At 35.6% G+C, this 11,434-nt stretch overlaps 1 protein-coding gene across 1 annotated transcript; it reads left to right on the top strand.

The window, feature by feature from the left end:
* The first annotated feature begins 1,815 nt into the window (after positions 1-1,815).
* LOC107773895 (TGACG-sequence-specific DNA-binding protein TGA-2.1-like) lies at positions 1,816-10,029 on the top strand. Its single transcript, XM_075247177.1, has 11 exons — positions 1,816-2,632; positions 3,355-3,458; positions 4,404-4,474; positions 4,622-4,807; positions 5,815-5,868; positions 5,962-6,021; positions 6,199-6,276; positions 6,368-6,419; positions 7,221-7,492; positions 8,788-9,036; positions 9,517-10,029. The coding sequence occupies exons 1-11, from the start codon at positions 2,544-2,546 to the stop codon at positions 9,664-9,666; spliced, it is 1,365 nt and encodes a 454-aa protein (XP_075103278.1). The 5' UTR covers positions 1,816-2,543; the 3' UTR covers positions 9,667-10,029.
* The last annotated feature ends 1,405 nt before the right edge of the window (positions 10,030-11,434 follow it).

Raw genomic sequence — 11,434 nt, 5'->3', positions numbered from 1 at the left:
GTGATATCCTGAAGACTCAAAAGTAGAAGCTTTATCAAAAGATAAAAGTGAACGAATGAGGGGAATATTTATAGAGGCTCCGCGTCGTTTCACATCCAGAGATGACCTGCTGATGGCTGACACACGTTTAAAGTCATAATGACGCGACTGAAGAGGCGTTTCAGATTCTTTGTCGTTTTTGTCACGACGTATTGAAGAAGGAATCGAAGTGCACATTTCATTTCTCGTCATTTCCATAAACTTACTCTTCGAGAACGAGGGGGCTATCAGTGTACGGGTGAAACCGAGCCCATGATACGCCTCGATTTTTGATGAAGTAAAAGGAGGAAGAGACGTGATTATAAGGGACCGGAATCGAGGCAATGAGCCCCTCGAGCCGGGGTCCGGGTAAAACGTTTGCCCTCGGGAGTATTGGGGCCACGACCCCCTAGGATCATTTCGAATTCCAAAAATCTCGAAGAGCCTTACTAGATAATCGAGCATGACCAACAAAAGGCCGTGATATCCGTGACCAGCTGGAAATCACAACGTGAATTTCGGCACGAATCGACAGAAAACTGGAGATTAGTTAAGTGGAAGTTTTTTACCTTTTGTGGAATTGCACTTAGGGTAAAACTCCCCTACTATATAAAGGGAGGTCTTATTATTCATTAGACACACTATAGCACGCATACCAAGACAATATATTCTTATTTTCTCTGTTATTCAAAGTTCTTACTTTTGTCCATCAATTCATCAGTAACGTGAGTCCGGTATCGAAGGCAAACATTTCATTAGCGTGTTACTAAGTTCAGGATCACTCATCTTGATTGGTTTGATAATTTATTACGTCCTTTATCTGTTTAATCTAACACAATTCATCATTTGTATTGAATTAACTCACGTATCCTTAAAATCACTTATAAATTTGATTGTTATTCGTTTTTGATAAGTAATCAAATTCTGACTATATCTGATAAGTAACATTTATTGACAATTGTTAAAGCCAACGATCATCACATGTTTGACTCTGATTTCTTCAAGAATCTATCATGAGACTTTAATCATTATTCCATTAATGGAACTTTCTACAAACTTTACTTCTTTGTTGTTTATATTCCAAAGTTCCAACTACTTTTCCTTCATTTGTATTGGGCATCTACCTATGATTAGTCTAGGTTATTGTAACCTAGGTCACTATAATGTCTGGCCTAATTAATAGTAAGAGAAAACATTATTAGGAATAATTATACACGCAGAGAGTGGATGCGAGCAATGATACCAGGTTCGTCAAATTTTGAGCTACTAGACCTTACATTGGTTTTGTAGTTTGTTCATCTTCACATAATATCTCAAGTTTGAGTCATGAAAATGAAAATTTTCATTATGAGCGCGTTACTCTCTTTAGTATGCATATTGGATGTGAGTTCAAGTTAATTTAGGTCATTAAATTTTGAATGCCAAGTAGTTAAGAAAAAGTGGTGGACAAAAAATGCTACATTTAACAACTAATCATGGATGCAAGTGAAAACCAAAACCCTTGTGAGGATCCTAAGTGTATTTTCCAAGACTTTTGGGATGAATCTGAAATTAGACTGTTGTTGTTATGTAGGTAGGCTAAATAATTTGCGAATAATAAAATATTCCAGAATAGTACAAATATCAAATTGGCAAGATGGTTCTCATCTCGGTGGCTTTGAAAGTTGAAAGAAAAGGTTCACTTGAAAATGACGTGGGGGCTAGCGTATTTTGGAATGATCTAAACGTCACGTCTCTGATATGGGCATTTATATAATATTTCCAGTTTTAATTTTTTATTTATGATACTACTTTCACACTAATTCGTCCAAAGAAAATGATAAGGTTATATAATTATAATTAATTTACTTTTCATTTATTCTTAAAATAAAAATTTTAGTCAAATTATGTCACATAAACATAATATACGTTAGTAAAATAATGATACAAAAATAAATATTCGGTCCGTCGAATTTTGTGCAGAAAATCAGTATTGACATAGAAAATTGTGGATAAAATAGTTTATTGAACCAGTGATTACTCAATTTCATTGAACAACTCCAACTTTGCAAAACTAGTGTTTTTACTAGTGGGCAAAAGAAAATTCATATTTCCTTGAGCTCTTTTACTAATTTCAGCTTCTGGGTATTGCTCAATTTGATAAAGCAGTAGTTGGTTTTATTAAAGTTTTGACCTTTTTGGTGCTTTTTTATAAATAGGGTCTAAAAAAGTTTTTGTCTTGATATAAGTGAACAGCTGTTTCTTTTGTCCGGTAATTTTCTTGATTTCAGTGGTCTAATTTTGTCTGATTTGTATTGAACGGTGGATTTTGAGAATATGTATTAGAAGTTCTTTTGATCTTTATATGACACTTTGCAGAAGTGATTAAGCGGTGGATTTTTGGAAGTTTTTGTACTAAGTCAACTGTTAGTTGTGGTGCTAATTCATTTATTTGAAGGGGTTTGTGTGTTTTTAATCTGTTCTTCTGTGAGATTCTGATTATATGAGCTGAGGTTGGTGACTGTTGATTATGATGATGGTGATTCATGGCTAGTAAGATTGGTACAGCAGGCAATAGAAGTGGTACTATTGGAATGCCAAGTTTCATTTCTCAGATGCCTGTTTCTAATCCCATGTAAGTATATATCTCTTAACAGCTTCTTTTTTTGTTTATTTATATTTTAGTTAGTTCGATGCAAATTATTGAAGGTTAGAGAAGATTTATTGCTCTTGTTTTTATGTCGAATAATTCAAGTTCTGCAAATTGATTTTATGGGAACTAGGCCATTCATATCATGAGCTTAAGTTGGATTAGGAGGTATGACCTGTTTCTTTCAATTTGGTCCTGTAATCAAGTATAAAGGTCACGTACAGTTAGCGGCGGAGGTGCGGAGCCAGGAATTCTAACAAAACGATTCAAAAAATAAATGCAAAAATGCTATACCTAAAAGCTTCCCTTATGTTAAGGGGATTCAATAGTTTTTATATGTATGAAAAAAAATATTTTACCCTACTTGTACAGTAATTTCTGAATGAAGGGTGACTACCTAAGTTGTAGGACAGTCTTAATCTATTTATTCAGCAGGGTCCATTTCATGGTTTAGGTAAATCAGCTATTCCTACTTAAACTCTACTAGTCCCTAGAAATAACGGAAATGAATGAAAAAAGGTAAGAGTATTCAACCATTTCATGATCTTGTTGTTTCTCAGAGTTCCTTGGGGGGTAATTATTGTGTTAGTGTGAATCTAGAATAGTTATATGTCATTGGTAATATGTTGTATATGACGAAGGTGATATCTCGAATAATTTGTTCCTGTTTAACAATATGTTTGGGCTGTAATATTTTTGGATTGCAGGGGCACAGAAGCGAACAATACAAATACTACTAGAATGTCTGATTTTGGGGTGCTCGAGCAATATCTTGGATTCCGTATTGGAGATGGTGCTAATGTCAATCGAAGTATGTATTTTTAAGATAACCAAGTTTAAACTCTTTTATCCTGAATATTCTTGTATGCTCATCTTTCTTATCTGTCATCTGTCAAAAGAATCTTGGTATGTTCAAGCATTCTTTAAGTTACAAACTTACGATATGCACTAAGTATGTTTTCTCTTTAATGTTTTTAGTGAGAGCATTTGGGATCTCTCGTTGTAAACAATCATTACGATGATCTTATAAGCAAGTTCTATTTTCCATGCAAGTTATCTATGGGTAGCTGAGACCTCTGAAAAGTTTAGATGAGCTGAAGAGATTGATCATGGTATAGGACTTCTCTTTGCTTTTCTACCCTTGTCAGGTCTAAATCTAGTAAGAAAAGTGGGACTTTGAACTTAAGTCAATTCCAAAAGTTAGCTCACGATGTTAGGATTGTTCTAGATCATATAGAAATATGTGGATGACATAACATGAATCTCCAACATTAGATAATTCAACATTAGGATTTGCCTGGTCTGACTTTACTAAAAGAAAAATGGACCTTGGGCATAATTCTACCCCAATAAACTAGTTCATGAGGTGAGAGTCGCCAAAAAGCATATAAAGAAAGTTCAACTCATACCCTCGACTGATGTGGTACTCTAACAATATGATTCCTCTTCATAGATAATCTACGAAAAAGTAATAATCCTATATAGATATCTATAGGTTTCGAAAAATATATTCGATCACATAGTATATGAAGTAAATAGTGTTCTGGATCTTCCTGTTTGAACAATGTTAAATAAGAGGATGATTTCAACTGTAACAGAAATGCTAGATTTACTGAAAAGCACATGTGTTTCTTCTTTATTGTTTCTTCATACCCGAACCTCAATTTTCCAAGAACTTTTCTTCTGTGAAGACTGACCTTGTCCTGTGTAGTACTTATCATTGATAAGTTTGTCTTTGTTCTTTTTGGTGGTTTAGGTCCGCTATTTAATTCAACAACTGCAACTAATCCAGCAGTGGGTTTTGAAGTCTCTGGAACCATCAATAGGGTAATTATGGCATTATTCTCTCCCCATGTTTTCCTAAAGAGAAGTAGAAACTGTTAATCTGATATTGGCAGAGATGTCCAAAAGCCCGGTGAGGCGTTTAGCCAATTTTGATATCTCTTTTTTTTTTTCCTTCCGTTGAGCTTGCAGACTTTAGCTCCTTTAAATACAAGTTTGCCTACTGCTACTCCGGGATCTCAGACAATGCAATTGCAATCAAACCTAGTTTCAGTATCAGGCACTCATCATGAGAATTGGGGAGAGTCAAACATGGCAGATTCTGGTTCACGCACTGATACTTCAACTGACATGGATGCAGATGATAAAAATCAGCTGGTAATTTACTCTGCTTGTCTTGGTTTCATCTCTTAGCCTCTCTTGGACCATTTCTCGTTGGTCGGTGAAGACCTGCAATATCTTTGAATCAATGCGGATTTGGCTAAGAACGAAACTTAATAGAAGCAAAAGGGGACATATAGGCGCACCGACAAGTACGGATTGAGGTTTAGTTGTTATTACACTTACATAAGGTGCAGTGTTTCTCGAAATGTTCTATCTGAGCACTTATATGTTCATGTAAGGATAAGTGTGAACTTTGTAGAGTCTCTAGTCTTAGAAAATGCTAATTTGCCTTAAATGACAAGTTATTTACTACTCCCTCTGTCCCATCATATATAACTTTATCGTTTGGGATGTCTCAAAATGCTTGGCATATTCCATCTCTATGCAACTTCCACAACTCCTAAGAATTCAAATTCATTAAATTATTCAAATTTTAAACTTCAGTCTTATGCTTCCTTTATTAAATTAACTTTTGAATCATTAATTTAATATATCTCACTGCTGTCAATATAGTATATAACTCAAAATTAATATCTAGAACTCTGCAACCCATCAAATATAGTGATACAAAATGGAATTGAGGGCGTATTATTGAATTATTAATCTAAAATAAAAGACATGTCTTTTGCATTGTAAAGCATTGAGAAAGTGGGAGTAGTACAGAGGATTCATGTTAACCAATCACAAACTAGTTGGTATTGAGCAGTAATTGGTTGAGTATGTACATTACTTCAATTTCATACTCGAGTCTTTGGTTCGCACTTCGCAAATATGTACTAATTGCTTTCACTGAAGAGTTTGTACATGTAACAGAAAATTTCTCCTCAAGTAACAGGAGAATTATTTATTGTGGTGGACCTTTTAGTTTCATTAATTGTTATTTGTTTCATCTGGCTTGAAAAGTTAGCGGAAATGTCTTGACTTGAAAGTATGATGTTTGTCATTACTGATTTGTGTTTTTACGTTTCAGTCATGTATGGAAATTCTTTTCTCTTATGCAGATTGAGGCAGGTCAATCCAGTGATAAATCAAAAGAAAAAGTCTTGGATCAAAAGGTCCCCTTTTTTTCCCGCACTATTTAGTTCTTAGAAGAGGAGAACTCCTGTTCCATTCTGATATTCTTTTTGCTTATTTATCACTGCTTTCAGACACTACGTCGACTTGCCCAGAACCGTGAAGCTGCTAGAAAAAGTAGATTGAGGAAAAAAGTAAACCTTTCTTCTCTCATTCTCCTCCTTTTTTCCCTTCCCCCGTTGATATGTAATATAAGCCTGTACCTCGCGCACTAGTTTGTCATTTTAGTAAACAAGGGATGCTGAAGAGATTATGTCAGCTGACCGTTTCTCACTTGTCTTTAAATGACTAATTCAGTGCTTATGCTGTAGGCATATGTTCAACAGTTGGAGAACAGCCGGCTGAAGCTATCCCAGTTGGAGCAGGACCTTCAGAGAGCGCGTCAACAGGTATTGGCTTCTGTCCTTTCACGTGCTTTCATAGAACAACCTGAAGAGGTTTCACAATCTTTTCTTATATTGGGTTCTTGTCCAACTGAAGGGGAAGTACATTTCAAACATAGCAGATCAATCAAATGGAGTGGGTGCCAATGGTATGCCTATTGCTCATCATTTAACTTGTGTGCCTTAGCTTCCTTTTTTTTATTTCAACAAACAAGAAAATTGCTGGGCTTCTTCTAGATTTGCTGAGGATGTGCCACTTCTTGATACTTAATTGAGCTAGGAGTGGGTTGTTATTTCATGTTACTGTAACAACCAAAGTTTGTCAATACTCTGCGTTGTCTCAGCTATAATATCGTTAAAATCATCTAAACAGTGCTTCTCATATGTGAAGTTGACAGGGCTTGAGTAGTTCTAGGAAATTTGAGTGGAATCAGAATACATTGTGCGTTGTGTGGTCTGTGTTTAGGAAGCAAATAAGACTGAAATAATATCTTTTTTCTACTTGAAGAAGATTGGAGAACTTCAGATTTCTTGATTTTCCCTGATTAACTGCACTCAGTTAATGAGAAAATTTGTGACATCCATCTTCGTGTTTATTCGCTGCAGCTGATCATTAAATTTGAATTTGAGGAACTAGGTAAACCGCATATATGATAGGTCCTCAGTGTCATTGTTTTGAGTTTTGACCCTATATCAAAAGTTGTGAAGCTGTGGGTGCATGGACTTGGTCGATGTTGATATTTCTCACACACTTATGATGGTTTTCATGATACAGATAATGAATGAATCAGTTGCTGCTTTATGCAGTCAGTTTAATACATGACTCTTTTGTATTAGGCTGGCTTATTTTTATAAGATATGTTCAACCCATTAACTAGTTTCTGATTGCACTTCCCAAAAAGTTAATTTCCTCATGCTAAGATAACATTCAAGATTATGCTGTTCTGCAGGGCCCTTAGCATTTGATGCAGAATATAGTCGATGGTTAGAAGAACACAACAAACACATCAATGAGCTAAGGACAGCTGTCAATGCACATGCAAGTGACCCTGAACTGCGAAGTATTGTGAATAATGTCACTGCACACTTTGATGAGGTCTTTAGGGTGAAAGGAAATGCAGCCAAGGCGGACGTATTCCATGTCTTGTCGGGGATGTGGAAAACCCCAGCTGAACGGTGTTTTATGTGGATTGGTGGCTTCCGCCCGTCTGAACTTCTTAAGGTGACCGCTTTCTTGCTCTCATATGTGTGCAATTCTGCATCGGTTCTTCTGCATTTCCATCTAGACTTTCCCATTCTGCTGTATACTCTTTGATTAAGTATGAAAAGGTCATGTTGTAAGCAGGTCTAATGAGTTTTGTGGCATGTTGCACTTCATTGATTTATGCTTGTGAAAGTCTAGAATACTTGCTAAACATTGGGTGGTTTCACTATTCGACTGAATGAATGAAGTGCCGTGCAGTGTACAATTGCATTTTTATGACACTATCATTTATAACTCCATCATTGTAGTCTCGTGTCCTTGGATAGGTAAGGTCTGAGATTCTCCTTCAAATGTCATGGACGTGCAATTATTGTTTTGAAGCTCTTGGTTTTTTTCTCGTGTCCACTGTGCATACAGTGGCGGATCCATGTAGGGAGTGCTGGGTGCTTCAGCACCCATTGCATCTGACTGGAACCATGTGTATTAATATTAACAATCAGTAAAAAGCTGACAAATAAAGTGGTGAGCACCCATTACTTAATATGATAATTGGGTGCTGATAAAAATGCAGGATTAAAGAATGGCGATGAAATATCCAATCTGGTTTGAAGTTTTTCATTTGCTCAGTTTGCTATGTATAACAAAATATGTTTGCACCTGTAAGTAAGATGCTGTTAGTTATTCTACCTTTTTAAAATATAAAAACTCGTCGAGAATAATTCTAAATAGAACTTTTCTTTAACCATGATAACCTTAATTTTAGTTTTCTCTTTATCTTTTTCACCTCAAGTTTTAAATAACTATGTTCTTATACTATGTGGCCGATAACAGCTTTACTGTAAAAATACCGGAGCACCCATCACTTTAAAATCATGGATACGCCACTGACTGCATACTACTATCTCTAAACAACTTGATTCCTAGAAGCAAAAGCTTGGATCAAATTGTGTGGTTATCTGTATCCTTATTGGCATCCCAAATGAAGTTTCCTGGCCTTCTTCAGCTTGGTGATGTTAGCCAGTTGCATCTGTTGTTAATGTGCTTTCACTTTGTCAATTAACAGCATTTTTATGCCGGAATTATATGAGTGCTGTAGACTGTGTTTGCTTTTATTCTTGTCAATTTCTTCATGCGTCATCCAGCGTGGATAAATTAAAAACCTCAAGTTGCTAAGCTAGATAACATTCTTTGGAAAAATTAAAAGTTTAATATGCTATTTCTAAGCCGTATGGAAGTTTCTTTATAAGCAATTATGCATTATTTTATTTTACTATTTTTCACATGTTTCCTGAAATGGTTGTTTGGTAATGCAGCTTCTAGTCAATCAGTTAGAGCCGCTGACCGAGCAGCAGTTAGCGGGCATTTACAACTTGCAGCAGTCATCCCATCAAGCAGAAGATGCTCTTTCACAAGGTATGGAGGCGTTGCAGCAATCCTTGGCTGAGACGTTAGCCAATGGATCTCCTGCTCCAGAAGGATCATCAGGGGATGTAGCTAATTACATGGGTCAAATGGCAATGGCAATGGGGAAATTAGGAACTCTTGAAGGTTTTCTCCGTCAGGTAACTCTATATTTGCTGCAGCTGCTGTTGCCTATTCTTTGTTTAAGTTGTTTTAATAATGGATCTGCCGTAAACACATTCAGTCGTTTAAGCAGTGGAAATCGGGGGGGGGGGTAAGGCGTAGGGGCAAGCGAATGTCACTCTGGAGGTCTGGTTTCGGTACTACAAATCTTACGTCTTCCTCTTTTATGTCCTTTGACAATGTTATAGATCAAGTAAAGCTTTATGTTTGCGAGCATTCTAAAGTCAATAATCGGCATTTGTACTTGTGTCTCGTGTGGACTACTATTGGCAAGGTTAGAGTAGGTTTTGGCATGAAACATATGATTCAAGAAAGTTGCCATGTTTATTTCCCTGTAGCAATGAGATGTAATAACTCCATGTTCAGTGGTAGCTAGTTTGTTATGTTAGTTTTATGGTCTTTGGAGGCAAACTATGTGAAGCTAAAAGTCTTTGTATCTTTATGGCAACTTTTAACAGGCAGACAATCTGCGACAACAAACATTGCAACAAATGCATCGTGTATTAACAACCAGACAATCGGCCCGTGCTCTTCTTGCAATAAATGAATATTTCTCACGTCTTCGAGCTCTCAGCTCTCTTTGGCTCGCCAGACCACGAGAGCAGTAAGTATGACATGCATTGCAGTATTCTGCTGAACCTCGGGCGAACTATTGTCAAGACACCACACAGTTGTGGTGTACACTACTTTACCTTTGTACTGAATGGTCCAGTTCCAGTTGACCGTCCATGCCGGAACTGGCCAATGTATGATATGCAGCTAAGTTGCTACTTGTAAAGTGGTACTGTATGTGCTTGTGGAAGTGTAAAATTTGTCTTCTTGTTTTCTAGGTGTTAGGATGCTAAAATTTTACTTTGTGACATAGGAACCAATAATGTACCCCTGACTGTGTTTTTAGCTTTTCAAAGAAAAAGTTTAGTTAGGGATTTTAAGCTGCAGAATTATAATGAGATAGAAAGTTTATGCTTAAACAGATTATACCTTGTTACCTGGAAAGTTTCTCTTCTGAGATGTGGGAAATTTCTGCAGCTGATCATTTTCCGTTTAGTATTCCTGCACGAAATGCGGATGAGTGAAGGCACCAAATCTTACGTACTGCATGTGTAAGTTTTTATTACACCTAGGGTGTGTTTGGTATGAAGGAAAATATTTTCGGGTCCAATTTTCTCATGTTTGGTTGGATTAAATGTGTTAAATATTTTTCTTATGAACTTATTTTTCTCCAATTATAAAGTTTACGGGTTCGAAAGTTCGCGGTTTCGAAAGTTTAGCGGTTCGGAAGTTTATGAAATTTGCGGGTTCGGTAGGTTGGTTCGAAAGTTTGATTTCATGTTTATTGTATCTAAATTATTTATGAATACTCTTGAGAAGTTATTTTCCTTAATTTGCGTACCAAATATTGAAAAATGAATAAGATTACTACTTGTTTTCCAAGAAAATATTTTCTTGAAAAATATTTTTCACGGAAAACATTTTCCGTTATACTAAACACATCCCGAAAGTTTTAAGATTTTTCATTAACTTTAATAACTTCTTATTTGACTCCATTTGATGTGCAGGATTTGGTAGACAACCGAAAGCTATTTCACATTCGATATCACTTTTTATTTTTATGTCGAAGAAATGGAGAAATGTAATGAAAAAAAATTCATATAACTAAAACCAAAAGCACAAACTTTCGGAGAAATAAGTGAACAAGCTGTTACCTTTCTTTTCCTCTAGGCTTCGATTTTGTACTCTATTCTGAATTTAAGTGTCATATTTTACTTTTTAAGGTCAAGTTGGACCATTTTGAACCGGTCTCTTGTTTTATTAATAAAAACTAAAAAGTGTTAAATACTCTTTAAAATATTCATCAGAGAGACACCCAGTTTTTCATATTACGAATAATGAGTTCCTTAAATTTACTAAGACTTTCAATTAGCAGAAAAAATTTTATGCTCGTTTAATAAACCGGATTGAGGGGATGTTTCAGACTAAAATAAAAGATAAATAATTCAAGTTATGGCATTTGAAGTTCTATGATTTTTCAGTAACTTCAATATTTATTGAGTACGTAGGTTAAGTAAAATTGAAATGAAATCTAAATTTAACTCATGATAAAACTTGGAGATTTTGGATCAGTCTCTTGTTTTTTTATTGATAAAACTATAAGGTGTCAAAGTACTCATTTAGAAATTTTTCAGAAAGATACCCACTTTTTTTTAATAAGAGACGAGTTTCTGAAATTTACTAACACATACAGTTAGCAAAAAGAAATTTATACCTGTTCAATAGATCGGATTGGGGGAATATCTAAATAATGTGAAAAATAGAAAAAATAAAAAAAAATAAACTAATTGGTGTAACGAGTTCAGTCCCACATTGGCCGCTTGA

The sequence above is a fragment of the Nicotiana tabacum genome, chromosome 24 (genome assembly GCF_000715075.1).
Source record: "Nicotiana tabacum cultivar K326 chromosome 24, ASM71507v2, whole genome shotgun sequence".
NCBI lineage: Eukaryota > Viridiplantae > Streptophyta > Magnoliopsida > Solanales > Solanaceae > Nicotiana > Nicotiana tabacum.
This window is presented reverse-complemented; position numbering and strand designations above follow the sequence as displayed.